The 17,731-nt window shown below is 36.8% G+C and overlaps 1 protein-coding gene across 2 annotated transcripts; it reads left to right on the top strand.

The window, feature by feature from the left end:
* On the top strand, positions 532-5,771 carry LOC18776993 (probable serine/threonine-protein kinase PBL19). Of its 2 annotated transcripts, none has more exons than XM_007209167.2 (4): positions 532-1,518; positions 2,805-3,065; positions 3,859-3,981; positions 4,798-5,771. In XM_007209167.2, exons 1-4 carry the CDS (start codon positions 1,162-1,164, stop codon positions 5,224-5,226), a joined length of 1,170 nt encoding a protein of 389 aa, XP_007209229.1. In that variant the 5' UTR covers positions 532-1,161; the 3' UTR covers positions 5,227-5,771. The 2 variants fall into 2 exon arrangements, with proteins under 2 accessions (XP_007209229.1, XP_020419016.1); XM_020563427.1 differs by having other exon boundaries at positions 545-1,518; positions 3,859-3,993.

Raw genomic sequence — 17,731 nt, 5'->3', positions numbered from 1 at the left:
TATAGTATTTTTATTTGAATTCAAATGGGGGGTACTTTCTTATTTACGTTGAAAATGAAAATAATGTTAATCTGTACATCAGTTAAGAGCAATTTAAAGCACTTACCATAATTTTTCCGACGAGAGAAGATGCAGCTGCATCTCCTTATGCTTTAATGGTTCAACCAATATATATATATATATATATATATATATATATATTTTAATACGAACTGAAAAAGAAATTATTAATAGAAGACAACCCACTTCTTACTTCACAATAAATAAATATTTAAGCCCAACAGTATCCTGCCCTGTCCTGTCTCCATTTCCATTGTTTTTGGCCTTTTTTTGTGTGTAGAATGTCTCTTTACTGTCTCTTCTGATATGCTCTATTGGGTTTTGGTCTGATTGAATAAAACCAACACGATTAAGGAAAAATCTGAAGTCAAGGCTCTCTCTGTTGTGGAGAGACCAAAACGAAACCAAACCCAACGCGCTATGAGTCTCTGACTTTTAGACACGAAATGGGAACGAAGAGATAGGAAAGGCTCAAAAGGTTTGAAACGTTTTCTTGGTCTTTCATTTTTGCGTAGGTAGAATAATCTGCCTGTGTTTAGTCCTGTCCCTTTCTGCCTGTTCATGTTTTTCGTTTCATACACGACACTCTTCTCTCTCTCTCTGTGCATCTCCAAAACGAGGTTTTGCTTCTTTGTTTTAAGATTTTCCCATTTCTTTTATCTTTAAGGCCATTCTCAGAACTTTCTCGTTCAATTTATGTCTGTTCCTTTCACTTCAAAATCGATCTGGCTTTGTCTTTTTTCAGCCTCTCTGTCTCCAATTACCAGCTGGAGTTTTCTTTCTTTGCTTCATCTCCTATATAATTTGCTTCACTTCCTTCAATTTCCAATTGCGTCTTCATTTGCCCTCTGTTTGGTTGACCTTTCTTAGCTTTCTGGGGTCTGTTAGTTGACCACAATTTCCACTAGCCTCCCTTATTTTCTTTCTGGGTTTTCTTTTCCAATTCTATTCATCCCTTCCCATCTAATTTCAGCCATTTCTTCTAGTTTTCTCATCTCTGTTTTTCACCCAATGAATTCAAGTTAGCATTTTTACAACTACATATATATACCATCTGAGGTCTTGAGACTTTTATTTATTGTTTTAGAGCTTAATTAAGAAATGAAGTGCTTTTTTCCATTCAAGGACAAAACCAAGAGCAAGAAGCAAGGAGCACAATCCGCTCCAGAATTGAGAAACCAAAGCAAATCAAGCGATTTGGTTTTAGATCGTGCAACAAAATCTTCAAGTTCCTTACCATCACCAAGGAGCATACCAGAATTGTACAAAGAAAAGGAGCACAATTTGAGAGTTTTCTCTTATCAAGAGCTGAGGGAAGCAACAAATGGTTTCAACAGGTTGCTAAAGCTTGGGGAAGGAGGTTTCGGGAGTGTATATAAAGGAACAATTAGCCCTGAACATGGTCAAGGAAGTCCGATTGTAGTTGCCATTAAAAGGTTAAACCCGCGTAGCTTACAGGTTCGATATATCTTCATTAATTTTCTCTGTTTATGTTTTTCCATTCCAATTTTTCTGTCTGTTTCTCTGTTTTTCTTTTCCACATCTACTTGGTTGGGAGGTATTGTTATTTGTTTGGTGCTATTGTTGGATGTTAGATTGATTGTGATGGTGGCATTGAATGACATATTGTATTTGGATGGTGAATTCCAATGGTGTGTGTTTTGAATGTTGAATTTACTTCCAGTAGAGGACTGTGTACTTTTCTATTTATTCTAATTAAATATCATTTAATTATAATTGATTAGTGCGTATGTGATTGTTTAATAGAATTTTTTTATTCGCTCAGGGATTTAATATGTTTCTTAATTAGGTTGCTAGTTGAACTTAGATTTGAACTTATTATAAATAAATCATATCTTATGTTACTGCGTATTTGTTTAAATAAGATTATACATGGTAGGCGTGGTGGGGATGGGGACGGGGAGCAATTATACGGCACTTGGAATCGAGAAAGCGAGGGGGCTAAATTATGCTTTTGAAATCTATCTGAATCTAGGAATGAAGTAAAAGTCACAAAGAAGCAGAATAAATTATAAGCAAGTGGGGGCATGATGTAGACTAAATCCGAGATAGTGATTAAGCTATTGAGGGTGAAAGAAAACTGAGTGCCTTCTTTTGATAAAGTCAAGGAAGTTGTGTGATCTAGACATCGCTGAAACCCCAACATAGGGAGATGACAAATTTGGACTTTGGAATCCATCTGGTGCTGGAAGTGTAGGAATATTGAGAGGATATTGTCGTGTACCAATGAGCAAGGATGCAGTAAGTTGGTGACAAAAGTTAGCAAGAAGAGGAAGAAAAGTGCTTGCTTAAAATCAGGCAAATGGAATTGATTGATATTCATTTCCATGTGGTGCTTGAATGGCATTTGTTAAATGAATGACAGATAAATGCTTGAAATGCTAACGGAATTGATGTTTAATTCCTTGATTTGCTAACTCAAGAACAAGAATTGGAACAGTTTTTCATTGAAGGTAATGGTTTAGCAACTAAAAGATATTGGTCTGTCTAAAAGTTACATCTTATTACTCTTTTAACCAGTTATATATATGGTGGACGCACAGATTTTGCAGAATCTAGTGGTATATTTGTCATTACCTTCTGAGATTGGCAAATATTTTAATGAAATTTGAGATTAATCAGAGACCCTTTTATACACACATTTTACAACATTATATGCCTCTTACATGTTGTTCTGATTCTTTTGGTTGTGAAGCTTATGGTGTTTAGCTTTTCTCAAACAGGGTCATAAAGAATGGCTTGCGGAAGTTCAATTTCTTGGTGTCGTAAATCATCCAAATCTAGTAAAACTTTTAGGATATTGTTCTGTAGATGGAGAAAGAGGTATACAACGGCTACTGGTATATGAATATATGCCTAATAGAAGCTTAGAAGATCATCTTTTCAACAGGGCTTTGCCCACAATGCCTTGGATGACAAGACTACAGGTTATGCTTGGTTCTGCTGAAGGATTGGCTTATCTACACCAGGGACTGGAAGTCCAGGTGCATATAGTTTCTATCCATTTTATCTGATTTGACCATACTATTGTTAGTCAGTTAGTTTTTAACTTAAAACTTCCACATCATTTGAAGATATGGCTCCTCTATGCCGGCTTGCTAGTTTTGGCTTTGTTAATTTAACCAATGGAAACTAATACAATAATCGATTAAGGTATTTCTGTGATTTCAGAAGATATTGGTATTTATTTACGAATGTGTGAGAATTTTAGTTAGGTCGTCCTTTTAAATTGACTGAGGATTTGAACTGTGACTGCTGATATTTCATGTTGTGTTATATATCTTTTTCTTGTCTCCTACTTTCAAACTGCAATCTCTGCTTTTGGAACTTAAAGAATATGTTCCACTCATGTAATGTAACTGCCATAAGTTAGGTACAGATGAAGTTTTTTCATCTGACGGCTATAAAAATTAAATTACAGAGCAAGGACCATTTCTGTTAGATTAAAGCAAACAACCTTTGCTGCTACATTTGAGTCATTTCAGGAGAAACAAAAAATTCCCACAACTAGAAAATGTGCAGAATACTAGAATGTGTTGCTTTAGTGGTGGGGTTACAGTTAAAGAAGTCACAGGCTTGGTTCAGCTCTACTTGTGGGCTTGAAAAAACTAATATCCTCATATCCTTATTTTACTTCTGATATCCAAATATTGCAGAAATTATATGCATATGGATATGACACACTTGCTGACCTCACATGATCATTTTTTGTTTGTAAGAAGACAGATTCTTGATTATATGTTTGTTGAACCTTGTTTTCTTGTGTTACATGGACAGGTGATATATCGAGATTTCAAATCCTCCAATGTGCTATTGGATGAGCAATTCAGGGCAAAGCTCTCAGACTTCGGGCTTGCTAGAGAAGGACCAACGGGTGACCGCACTCATGTATCAACATCGGTGAGTGGAGGGGTAATAGACTTTTTATACTCCCAAAACTGACCCTCATAATTCTGAGGGAGTGGCAACTTTACATGTAGCATAAGCGCTTATTATGCAACTTTAGTATTACATGTCATGTACACAAGCATCCATAGTTCCACCCAAGTTAGCTGGCTTAGCCCACTTATGGTTCTTATTACTGGATCCCCAAGCATCATCTGAGCCGCATTCTTGAGAGTACTTGCTTAGTTAGCACATTTATGTCAAAGGTCCTCTTTTCATTTGGCAGTGGTGCATTTTCTTGGGACTCAGTAAAGCAAAGTAGTGTTGCTTTATCAACTGCAGAGGCTGAATATGTAACCGGGAACAAGTGCTGGTCAATGTCACATTTTTCTACAAGTTCCTTATTTTTTTTCTTCCCCTTACACATGCCACAAGTTCTTTATGTTGACTTCAATGACTTAATTGAATTGGCCCCGAACTACTGATGAAATGTACTTGTGCCTCATTTGGAGCACCACAGTAGACAGGACTGGGACCAAGTCCACGCGAGTCTCATGGGGACCCACCCTGTAGGACTTTGTCCAATCTAATAGTGCAGTCCCATCATTGTTCACTAAACATTAGGGAAGACTAGTTGTCCATTTGAATTGAATTTGTCATGTCCAGCCCTACCTTCGAAACATGGCCTTGATGTCCCCGTTTAATGGTTGGCCACCTTCTTTGAAGTGCATCATTCTTGGAAAGAAACGTAGGATTAATTATGAAAATTATAATTGTCTGTTGGTGTCCTACAATATCACTTATGCATATTGTCTTTGGTTTTGTTTTCAGGTGGTAGGGACTTATGGATATGCTGCCCCAGAATATATTGAAACAGGCCATCTTTCAACGCATAGTGATTTATGGAGTTTCGGTGTGGTGCTTTATGAGATCCTCACAGGCAGGCGTGTCTTGGACAAGAACCGCCCGCCAGCGGAACAGAAACTTCTTTATTGGGTTAAACAGTTCCCGGCTGACGGTAAAAGGTTCAGCATGATAATAGATCCATTGCTGAGAGGTCAGTATTCTCTTACTGCTGCTCGAAAACTTGCCAAGTTGGCAGATAGTTGTCTGAACAAGAATGCAAAAGACCGACCAACAATGAGTGAGGTGGTAGAGGTCTTGAAGCAAGCTCTACAAGATTCAGAAGCGGGAACCAGTTCTGAAAATAGAAGTTTTGAGGCATCTGGGTCTAAATTGGCTAAGCGGAAACCCAAGTAGACTTGATATAAGAGAGCATTATTATAGATACCACTTTCTGTTGTGACCAAATTCTTTTGAAATTTTTTGAGCAGGTTTAAATGGTTGGATATTATTAAGCAAGTATAGCAGGGTTGCAGTTAACCCTTTAAATCTTTTTTCGGGGACTTTCAGGTGCGAGCCTCGATTCATCGGTAGCTGTCAAATCCGGGAACTATGTAAATTTCTGAGGTCCTGAAGCACAAGAAATCAAGGAATCTTTTATTTTCTTATTGTAAAATTCTAGAATGGAAGAAGGCGGCAGTGAAATAGGGGAGACCCAGTAGACTGATCTGTGGAACCGCTGTAAATCTCCATACTGAGCCTTTTACCTTTTATCTTTTTATTAGTTTGAAGACATAGCTGCGCACTGTGGTAGCATTCATGTGAAAATTGCTTGTTATTTTTTTCCCTTTCTTTCCCTTTTCTTCTGGGAATCATTCTTTTGGAGTGAAATTTAATTACATTGATTAGCCAAAAGTTCATGGAACCTCCCTCAATTAAGTAACAATACTTGATTTGAAATATGCTTTCATGATTTCATCAGTGCAGCATTATACTCCAATTTCTCGCCTGTTTAATTTTTCTATCCGAATTCCCATCCAAACAAAATTAATCAAAGTTCTTGAAAGTAGTAGCTAAGTTTTCAGATTTTACAGTTTTCATTAGAGAACAATGTGTCAGGACAAATTTTGAAAAACTAGGACTATGCCATGTATCTTCTCATCAGAGGAGTTGCATGAAATATTATGGGGATATGAAGATGATATTTTGAGAATAATACATGGAAAATGGCATTCCTTTTTTACGCCTCACGTCGGTGCACATAATTTATTACCCTAAACCCTAAACACTAAACAAGCACCAGTTTTGTGTGGAAAACCTGGTCTCTTATCTCTCCCTCTCTCTCTCTCTCTGTTTCTCTGTTTTGTTCCTATTTACTTGCCTATGGATATCCATCACTGTTTATGCGTCTTTATGCAGTTATATATGTATTTGTAGTTTAGAAAATTCTATTCGCTGGTCTTATAGATTTGGCAGATAAGCAAGTCATGAAACCATACACTCAATGTCTAATCAAGTTTTGTTTGACAGAAATTAAATACAGTGTCTGCAGAATTTGATTACATTCAACAAGCAGTTAGATGTTGATGGTAGATCCCATGTTATTTCATAATTTCGGGGTTACAGTATTTTTGGTTTATTTTAAGTAGTACTGATTGTAAATTAATATAAATTGAATTTCAGTTTATGTAACAATAAGATGCAAAACATGAATGTTTGATGAATATCTATTCTAGATTTTTTTTTTATATAAAAAATTATATTACTATTACACATTTATAAAAAAAAATAAATAAATCTCATATGAGAACATTACACACACACATGTATATCCAAAGGTGGATTCATACTTGAGCTAGAGTGGGTTTTAGCCAAGTGCTTACTTTAGCGAGAGACAAGTTAGGCTTAGTTTTGTAAGTTCAATTTAGGAAAATTACATAATAGTCCACCCATTTTTCTAGAAAGCAGCCCACCTCATATACCATATCTACAGCCGAATACTTTAATGCTTTCATTACCAAAGTACTTTTTTGGTTTATTTAGCCTCTAATTTTGCTCAAATAATGTTTATATTGTTATAAAAATAACCTGGAATATGTATGAATATTGAGCTGCACGTAAAGTAGATGAGACACAGCATTTAACGAGGTTCGGCTATGCCTACGTCCTCGGAGAGCAGCAGCAGTAACTTTTTCACTATATAAAATAATAGGGCTACAACTTTAGAGTTTACAATATGTGAGGCTCACTGAATTTTCTCTCTCTTTCTTTTTCTCTCTTTTCTTTCTTCTTTTTCTCTTCTTTTCTCTTCTTCTTCTCTCTTCTTTTTCTCTTCTCCCCTTTCTTTCTTTTCTCCGTTGGTCACACTCCCCTTTACAATTGGTATGCCTATTTATAGGCTAATGTTTAGGCAAAATACAGGGAAGGGAAGGTTCTTGGAAGATGCAAGAAACTTCCTGAATTGATAAATACAGGGAAGGAAAGTTCCTGGAAGATGCAAGGAAACTTTCTCTGTGGGCTCCACCTTCAAACTTTTACAACACTCCCCCTTGGAGACCACAAATGATATGGAATATGCATCGTTAAAAATCTTGCCAGTAAAAACCCAGTGGGACAAAAACTGGTCGAAGGGAAAAGAGTACATAATCACGTGTAACATAAAATTCTGTGTATATTGACGCGCGTGCGACACTGCCTCGTTAAAACCTTGCCAGGAAAAACCCAGTGGGATAAAAACCTGGACGAAGGAAAAAGAGTACAGTGTGTAAGGGTCTGTATTGACAGCACGCTCCCCCTGATGCTTGACAAAATATCTTTAAGCCATACTGTTGATCATTTGTCTGAATATCATAGTTGACACTGCTGCTGTGAGTCAATAGTGTATGAAGGTCTTTATTAATACCATGCTCCCCCTGATGAATATCTCCCCCTGAAAACTTCATGACTAACTTTTTCCAATAAGCGACCATAGAGATTTCCTGAGTCCGCATATCTTAGAACACTTGGGCTATTTATAAGTTCACTAAAAAAATATGCCCGTATATGGTGTTATGCTTAGATAGCATCAAATATACCTCACATCATCCCAAAATGATGGTGATGGAGTTGAGCCCTATCTGGAAAATATGATGTCCGGTCCAATATACTTCCGGAAAATCATTAAAGTGTCCAACGGATAATCCTCATAAAAATACTTTAATACTTTCTTAGTATAAGCAAGAATCTCGTTGGCATAATGCTCGATCGAGACAAATATTTCATGAATTCTGCAGAAGCCTTAATGTGTTGCAATCACATTATAATCAATGTATTCACTGAGGTAATTTATGCATATTAATATTGAGTACAAATTTTGTGCTTCAAGCACATGTCCTTTAGGGACTTGCTTTATGCAATATCAATCCTCTCAACGGATTTTGTCTAAAAGGGATTAAGCTTTATGACACATTATATAGCTTTTACCCAGCTATTTATACATCTTTAGGAAATCGCTTCTGGCGATATGCTCCGTGCATTTAATAACCCTTAAAGATAATATGTTGGTCTCCGTAATTGTGTAATAAGGGGGGGCACAATTGAATCTGTAAATATGGAGAAAACCCAACATTCCTTGTTTCTGCCAGAAACAGGGTGTCATACAAAGTAGGTATATTCCCTTTTATTCCGAACACCCAAGTATACCTTTCAGTATTAACAAATTTTGGGGTTCGTATTGTGGGTTTGTTCTTTCACGTTCATTCTCATTTATAATGGAATTACCTCGTTCCATTTTGGCCAATGATATTGTCGACATTTAATAATTGAACGTGGTTCCAATCAACACAGCCCATTGATAATTTGAGTAGCTACTCCAAAACCAAAAATTGTCATTCATCAATTCATGATCTCACCATTCTCATGTGCATGCGCATGCATCAATTATAAGCATTTCTTTGCTTTTGGGTACCCAAGCCACTTCATGGGGCTTTTATTATGTGAGAATGTGGATTATAACCTCCAATGGAGCGTTATTTTACAGTAGGGCGTGGATAATCTCTATTTAGAGAGTTGGAACATTTAGAACCCATATATCTGTCATGCTACAGGCATGCCACAGATTAATACATACATGTCAATTAATTTCTGGGACTTTAACCCATATTATGGGACTTTAACCCATATAATTTGCTACGCATTAGGCGTGCATAATATCAATATTGACATGTCAAAGGATTGTCTTTTCGGGACTTCAATCCACATCATTTGCTACGCAACAGGCGTGCATCATATTGATCACTGCTATACCCATATTCTGTTCTTATGGGACTTTAATCTGTGCAGTGTATTATCAATGTATCCAACTTGCAATCTGTAAAATTTGCGTTAATAATTCATGGATACATACAAGCCATTCTTTTGGAACGGACTTATCTCCCCATTTGGTTACCTTTCAAGACAAAATATCAAATAGGTATATAAGCATAAAATAACACAAGTATTGCTTACATCCTTAGGTGGGAGAAACTTTTCTCAAGTATCATTCAAGCTCGTATCGGCCCAGTAAATATAAAGTATCGCTTGATGATCTTGTTATATCCTGCAAGAGCAAAAATCACAATTCTTTTCTCTGTCAAAAACAAATAACTCTCAGAGTTAGGATCACTGCATGGATTCTTTCTTCGGATGTTCATTCTAAAGAAATAAAATCCCTTATGAACAGAGAGTTATAAAAAGAAAGAAAAGATACAAAAATTGTGATATTGATTGCAAGGTAAGGTAAGCAAGCAAGGAAGGAAGCTGGTGGGAGCAGATAACAAGCTCTCATTTCTCCTAGTCTAGAAGGACCTCAGGAGATTAGAGCATAAGGTCGCCTTCACAGTTCCCTGATGATCAGGGATAGTCTTGCTTCCTGAATGGATGATCAGAGATAGTCTTGCTTCTCGGGCATATTGAGTGCTTACTGATAAGAAAAACAAGTAGATATCGCATCACTAGGTATGGAGTAAACTGGATGTCTTCTGCAGAGAAAATTTCGTTAGTAACACATTTATACACAAATACAATGAATAGGTAGAACCGGTGAATTTCAAATTAACCATAGGAAAATTGCGAGATTCTCGGGATACTTTTGAAAAAGTAGCTCCGTGAAATCCGTAAAGCAAGATCGGCTTTGAAAATAATACTTTGAAAAACGCCGAAAGTGCCGACAAGCATTATTAGAGGCCACGTGAAGTTTTGGACTCTGGGAAAGAAAAAGATAATATGGGGATTCGAGAAGATATTGGGGTCCTGAAAAGTTGCCACATTTTCGTCTATAGATATTGCCTTTGCAAACTGCGTTTCAACTCAACTTCCTTCATTTTCCGAGCCTTTAGTTTTTTTAAGACTTTCTTCGAAACTTTCTTAAAAAAAAAATGGCTCCCTCTTCTTCCTGCCCAAATTATTTCAATTTAAATGATGCTCCCACAACAACCAATGACGCCCAAGTTTGGCGTCCATCCTTTGTATCCAAAAATCGTCATCTCACAGTTAATGATTCTGTGATGATGAATGATGCTACTGCTGTCATAGTAGCTAGGAATTTCATTACTCCAATGGATGAAATGTTGTTGACAGGGAGATCAGAGGAAGAGGCTATTGATGACTCAATGGCTTTTAGCATTCAGAGTGCTGCTTCTGTTTCTAACATGGCTGATCGTTTGCGTGCTAGAGCAAACGAGGTTGAGAAGCTGACAACTGAAAATTCGTCTCTTCAAAGAATGCTTCATGAGTCTCAACAGGAGGTTGAGAAACTTAAAGGAGAGAATAATTCCTTGTTGAAACTGGTGAGTTCGTACTCTGTTGATACACTGAGAAGGCTAGACATGCTGCAGGTCTCCAATGAAAGAATTTTGGGAGACCACGAGAAGCTCATGGCTAAGCTTAAGAGGCGTCGTCATCTTCCTGCAGAGGCTTCCAGAACATAATGTAATTTTTATAGATTTCACAGGGCCTGCACCTTCATTGCAGGTGGAAAAAATCTATCTGTTATATGTTCCTGTTATAATAATTGCGCATATTCTTAAACTTGCACCTGTGGTTTTTACGTCTTTTCAAAATGACGATTTGGAACCTTGTGCCTTATAGGTTCAAATAACTACATTGTCTCTCCCAAATTTCATATTTTATCGCATGGTAGCCCGGAACTTATGGCCTTGGCACAAACTCAGAATTTATTTGCCCTTTTCAAATGGACATGAAATATGAATTGATTAAAAGCCATGATAATATCGCAATATAGTAGTGAAGAGCATTAACTACTATATACCCACAACTTCAAGTTCAGGATCTCTCATATATTTGGATCCATGGGCTTCCGGCCCAGATATAACAAAATATGTGGGGAGCCTCAATTCATTATTTGAGGTTTATATTGATATTATCCATTTCGCGGTGTATTCTTAACAACCGGAATTCACAAGATATATTTCTTCCTTGAGGTGTCGATTATAACAAAATCGAACTTTATTAAATTCATCATCTTCTTATGCCAAAGAAATATGTGGCATACCACAATTTGCAATAATACCTCAAGAGTTGTCCATTTAATTGTTGGAACTTCAGGTTCTCAACACTGTTAAATTTTGAACTTCAGGCCAAAGCCACATATTCTCATGGTATGGACATTTTTACAATTTTCTGTACATATTTCGGGACTTCAAGCCCTTACATAATTGTCCATATTTTGAGGAACTTCTGGCATCTCATTTAATTGCTCATCCATGAGTTTAAGGAACTGCAGGTTCCCTTTTGTATATAGTGACGGTTTACCCAAAATGGTTAATATTTAAGCATACGTCATATTCATGTGAATAGTACTATTCATCAAATCATGAATACGTATCTATTTATCTGCCAGTACAGTTATCATCCATGTGTACGGCACCATGAAACTGCAGGTTCCCTTTTGTATATAGTGACGGTTTACCCAAAATGGTTAATATTTATGCATACGTCACTATTCATGTGAATAGTACTATTCATCAAGTCATGAATACGTATCTATTCATCTGCCAGTACAGTTATCATCAATGTGTACGGCATCATGAACCAATACGGTACTGTTACATCATTAAGGAACTCTAAGTCCTTATTTACATGTCAGGGATCAAGGACCCTTAAGTCCGATCACATGTTTACAAATACAGTACCGGAGAGACTGCCAGCTCTCATATTAATATCATCATCAAGGATCTTCAAGTCCTGATGTAATTGTATGATGAGGATCAAGGAACTTTTGGTCCTGATCTGCATACTGGAAAAACTTATCATACAGCACAATTAATCCATAAAATAAATTGCTGATAAATAAATTACTGGTATGGACGATAAACCCGCACCACACTTTAAATAAATGTAAATGTGCGGTAAATTAAATTCATAAAGTTAATGTGCTTGTATGGGCATTAATTCTGCTCCATACATTTAAATAAAAGTAAAGGCGTGGACGATAAACCCGCACCACCCTTTTAAATAAATGTAAATGTGCGGTAAATTAAATTCATAAACTAAATTGCTTGCTGTATGGACGTTAATCCCGCACCATACTTTAAATAAAATTAAATGTGCGGTAAAGTATATTGTGCTTGTATGGGCACTAATTCTGCTCCATACATTTAAATGAAAGCAAAGGCGTGGACGATAAACCCGCACCACCCTTTTAAATAAATACTGTTGTATGGGTAATAAACCTACACCATACAGTAAATAAAATAAATATGCGGTAAAATAAATTTGCGATAAAGTAAAGGTGCATGTATGGATAATAAACCTACACCATACAGTAAATAAATGTGGGGTTAAAACCACCACTGAATAAAATAAGAAAAATGTTAGTATTAGTAACGGTCTCCCACTGATAATATGTTTAGTATGAATAGTGCAGCACGTAATAGTGGTTAGTAGTATAGATAATAGTGCAACACAAAAATTATACCTGAGAGCTTCTCGTGCTGATAACGTGTTATAAAAATAACCTGGAATATGTATGAATATTGAGCTGCACGTAAAGTAGATGAGACACAGCATTTAACGAGGTTCGGCTATGCCTACGTCCTCGGAGAGCAGCAGCAGTAACTTTTTCACTATATAAAATAATAGGGCTACAACTTTAGAGTTTACAATATGTGAGGCTCACTGAATTTTCTCTCTCTTTCTTCTTCTCTCTTTTCTTTCTTCTTTTTCTCTTCTTTTCTCTTCTTCTTCTCTCTTCTTTTTCTCTTCTCCCCTTTCTTTCTTTTCTCCGTTGGTCACACTCCCCTTTACAATTGGTATGCCTATTTATAGGCTAATGTTTAGGCAAAATACAGGAAAGGGAAGGTTCCTGGAAGATGCAAGGAAACTTCATGAATTGATAAATACAGGGAAGGAAAGTTCCTGGAAGATGTCAGGAATAAATACAGGAAAGAGAAAGTTCCTGGAAGATGCAAGGAAACTTCCTCTGTGGGCTCCACCTTCAAACTTTTACAACATATATCTCTTTGAATATTTTTTTTCCCAGTGAGATTAGGAAACAGAAAGCTATATATACGTATGTAGCCCTGAGCCTTTTGTAAACACTAGCTACTGTGATTTAGGGTTTCCAAAATTGGCTGTAATCTTTTCTCTTTCAAACGATCGAGTCAAGACCCTACTTTTCTCTTTCAGACAAGATGACGGCTTTGAAGGAAGAGCGATGCGAGCGAGAGCCTCCTGTTGACGATGACGACTTTGGTGGACTCGCTTGCCCTCCGCTGGACGACCTTGAAGCTGTCTTCATCCTTGAAACCATGAGTTGCGATCCCTCCAACTTATTCGACGACATCAAACTTGAAGATGACGACTTTGGTGGACTCCCTTGCCCTCCGCTGGACGACCTTGAAGCTGTCTTCATCCTTGAAATCATGACTTGCGATCCCTCCAAGTTGTTCGACGACATCAAACTTGATGGGCGCGACTTGGCAATTCTGGAGAAGCTCAAGAAACCATCTCACGGCAAAGGCAAGGATTTGGAGACCCTCCGCTTGATGCCAAGCGCACCGTCTCCATCTTCTTGTCAACAAAACCCTAAGGCGCCTGAGCAATCTGATCCTCGTCATCATCCGCAAGATTGGGATGATGAAGAGAAGTTGGAGACTAGGGTTCGAAAGCTCCACCAAGGCTATCAATATCGACATCAAGAACTTGCCTTTGCCGTCTAACCAGGGCACGTTTCTGATTTTGAACCACAAAATGATTATAAGTACATGGTTTTTGAGGAGAGCTAGCACGTTTTTTATTGTCTTGTTTATTCTGTAATTGTGATCAGTTTAAGTAATTGTAATGTTTTTTATTGTCTTGTTTATTCTGTAATTGTGATCAGTTTAAGTAATTGTAATTCGAGTTATAGATGTTCCTAGTGCTAAAGGTACCTATTTTCCATGTTGGGTAGCATTTAATTTTTGGTTTATGTGGATCTTTGGACTTGGAATTTGTTTTGGTGAAATGGGTTCTTTTTGTTTCTGTGTAGGGGGAACTTGTGTCCAAGAGGAACACCCACTTCTCTTTTGGGTGTTCCTCTTGGACATAACTCTTTGGTTCTCAACAAACGTTGAATTTTTTAATCTGTAAATACAGTTTCCACTTAGTTACGAAATGAATATTAGTCCAAATTCATGAAAGGACATGATATCTGTTTTAGTTTCACATAACCTGGCTGTCTATATGTATCATTGCTGATTTTCTCTAAAGTATCTCACAGGATTTTGGCATCACTTTGTCGGAAAATTTGTAATATTCTTTGCTGATAATATCTGCATATGTGTGTGGTCAGGTTGTTCAATGGCCACCTTTTACATTCATGATAGATCTGGAATCTAGTGAATTGGAGAAATATCATGCTTCTTGTTGTTGATGATGATTTTTTCAGAATTTCATGTGAAGCATGAATTGAAGTCATTGAAACATGGTTCTGGCAATGCAGGGAAAAAAATTCCCGTGTTTTCTTTTCCACTCAAGATATCGGTCTGTCAAAAAGTTACATCTTATTACTCTTTTAACCAGTTATATGGTTGACGCATAGATTTTGCTGCATCTAGTAGTATATTTGTCATTATCTTCTGAGATTGGCAAATATTTTAATGATGTTTAAGGGTAATCAGAGACCTTTTTATACACACATTTTACAACATTATATGCCTCTTACATGTTGTTCTAATTCTTTTGGTTGCCAAGCTTTTGGTTATTAGCTTTTCTCAAACAAGGTAATAAATAATGGCTTGCAGAAGTTCAATTTATTGGCGTCTTAAATCACCCAAACCTAGTAAAACTTTTAGGATATTGTTCTGTAGATGGAGAAAGAGGGATACAGCGGCTACTGGTATATGAATATATGCCTAATAGAAGCTTAGAAGATCATCCTTTCAACAGGGATTTGCCCACAATGCCTTGGATGACAAGACTACAGGTTATGCTTGGTTCTGCTCAAGGTTTGGCTTATCTACACCAGGGACTGGAAGTCCAGGTGCATATAGTTTCTATCCATTTTATCTGATTTGACCATACTATTGTTAGTCAGTTTGTTTTTAACTTAAAACTTCCACATCATTTGAACATATGGTTTCTCTGTGCTGGCTTGCTAGTTTTGGCTATGTTAATTTAACCAATGGAAACTAATAACATAATCGATTAAGGTATTTCTGTGATTTCAGAAGATATTGGTATTTATTTACGAATGTGTGAGAATTTTAGTTACGTCGTCTTTTTAAATTGACCGAGGATTTGAACTGGGACTGCTGATATTTTATGTTGTTTTATATATCTTTTTCTTGTTTCCTACTTTCAAACTGCAATCTCTGTTTTTGGAACTTCAAGGGTATGTTTTACTCATGTGATGTAACTGCCATAAGTTAGGTACAGATGAAGATTTTTCGTCTGACGGCTGTAAAAATTAGATTACAGAGCAAAGACCATTTCTGTTAGATTAAAGCAAACAACCTTTGCTGCTACATTTGAGTCATTTCAGGAGAAACAAAAAATTCCCACAACTAGAAAATGTGCAGAAAACTAGAGTGTTGCTTTAGTGGTGTGGTTACAGTTAAAGAAGTCACAGGCTTGGTTCAGCTCTACTTGTGGGCTTGAAAAAACTAATATCCTCATATCCTTATTTTACTTGTGATACCAAATATCGCAGAAATTATATGCATATGGATATGATACACTTGCTGACCTCACATGATCATTATTTGTTTGTAAGAAGACAGATTCTTGATTATATGTTTGTGGAACCTTGTTTCCTTGCGTTACATGGACAGGTGATATATCGAGATTTCAAATCCTCCAATGTGCTATAAGCAATTCAGGGCTTGCTAGAGAAGGACCAACGGGTGACCGCACTCATGTATCAACGTTGGTGAGTGGAGGGGTAATGAACTTTTTATACTCTCAAAACTGACCCTCATAATTCTGAGACATGCTACACCAGCAACATATTGAGTGGCAACTTTACATGTTGCATAAGCACTTATTATATGACATGTCATGTACAGAAGCATCCATAGTTCCACCCAAGTTAGCTGGCTTAGCCCACTTATGGCTCTTATTACTGGATCCCCAAGCATCATTTGAGCCACGTTCTTGAGAGTATTTTCACTTGCTTAGTTAGCACATATAAGTCAAAGGTCCTCTTTTTCCACGGGAACAAGTGCTGGTCAATGTCACATTTTTTTCACTTGCTATAAAAGAATTCAAGGAAATCTTTTCTTTCTTCTTGTAATAGAATGGAAGAAGGCAGTGAAATAGAGGAAGACTTAGTAGACTGATCTGTGGAATTGCTGTAATCCATACTGAGCATTTTACCTTTTTTCTTTTTATTAGTTTGAAGACGTAGCTGCGCACTGTGGTAGCATTCATGCGAAAATTGCTTGTGTTTTTTTTTTTCTTCTCTTTCTTTCTTTCCCTTTTCTTCGGGGAATCATTCTTGTGGAGTGAAATTTAATTACATTGATTACCCAAAAGTTCATGGAACCACCCTCAATTAAGTAATAACACTTCGATTTAAAAATGCTTTCATGGTTTCATCAGTGCAGCATTAATGTTAAGCTTCAATTTTCTTTCCTGTTATTAGTTCTTCTATCCGAATTTCCATCGAACAAAATTAGTCCAAGTTCTTGAGATTAATGGCTAAATTTTCAGATTTCGCAGTTTTCATTGGACAAAAATTTTTCAGGACAAATTTTGAAAAACAATGACTACAGCATATAGCTTCTCATCAGAGGTGTTGCATGACATATTATGGGGATATGAAAATGATATTTTGGGAACAATACATGGAAAATGGCATCCAGTGCACATAATTTATTACCACAAACAAGCGTCATACTTGTTGAAAGAAAAGAAAAAATCAAAGACAGCAAAAAACCTCCCACATTAATCCTTGAAGCTCTGGAGAAAGCTTATTCCCCCGAAAGCTGGCAACTTCTAAGATCGTAGCTGGACAGGAGAGTCAAAAGACAAAATTTTCGAACTGTTATGCAAGTGCAAAGGAGGTACATTATGTTGCAATATTCTTAAGCAAAAATAGATAAGCTGCTCATATGTGTAGATAGTAGATACGTTATAAATTTGACGGAACAGAAACAGAGCAATACATAGCTTTTACCATTTATCTTTGAAGTCTCCACTGCAATTTTTCCGTGTGCAGTGCTGTTGTAACATAAATCCAGTCTTTTGTATCATTCAGGACTTGTAAGTAGGCATATCTCCATGAACTCTTAAGCAGTTAAGTCCCATAGACACCCCAAAATCCTATGAGGAAACCCAGCACTATACTTGCAGAAAATCCCAAGTATATGAGGCCATCATTGTCTCCTTCGGTGTTACAATCACTTTTGTTGCCACTGGTGATTCCAGGATCTTGAGTTGTTTAATCTCCAGGGCATTTCTGTGT

The sequence above is a fragment of the Prunus persica genome, chromosome G5 (assembly GCF_000346465.2).
Source record: "Prunus persica cultivar Lovell chromosome G5, Prunus_persica_NCBIv2, whole genome shotgun sequence".
Classification (NCBI taxonomy): Eukaryota; Viridiplantae; Streptophyta; class Magnoliopsida; order Rosales; family Rosaceae; genus Prunus; species Prunus persica.
This window is presented reverse-complemented; position numbering and strand designations above follow the sequence as displayed.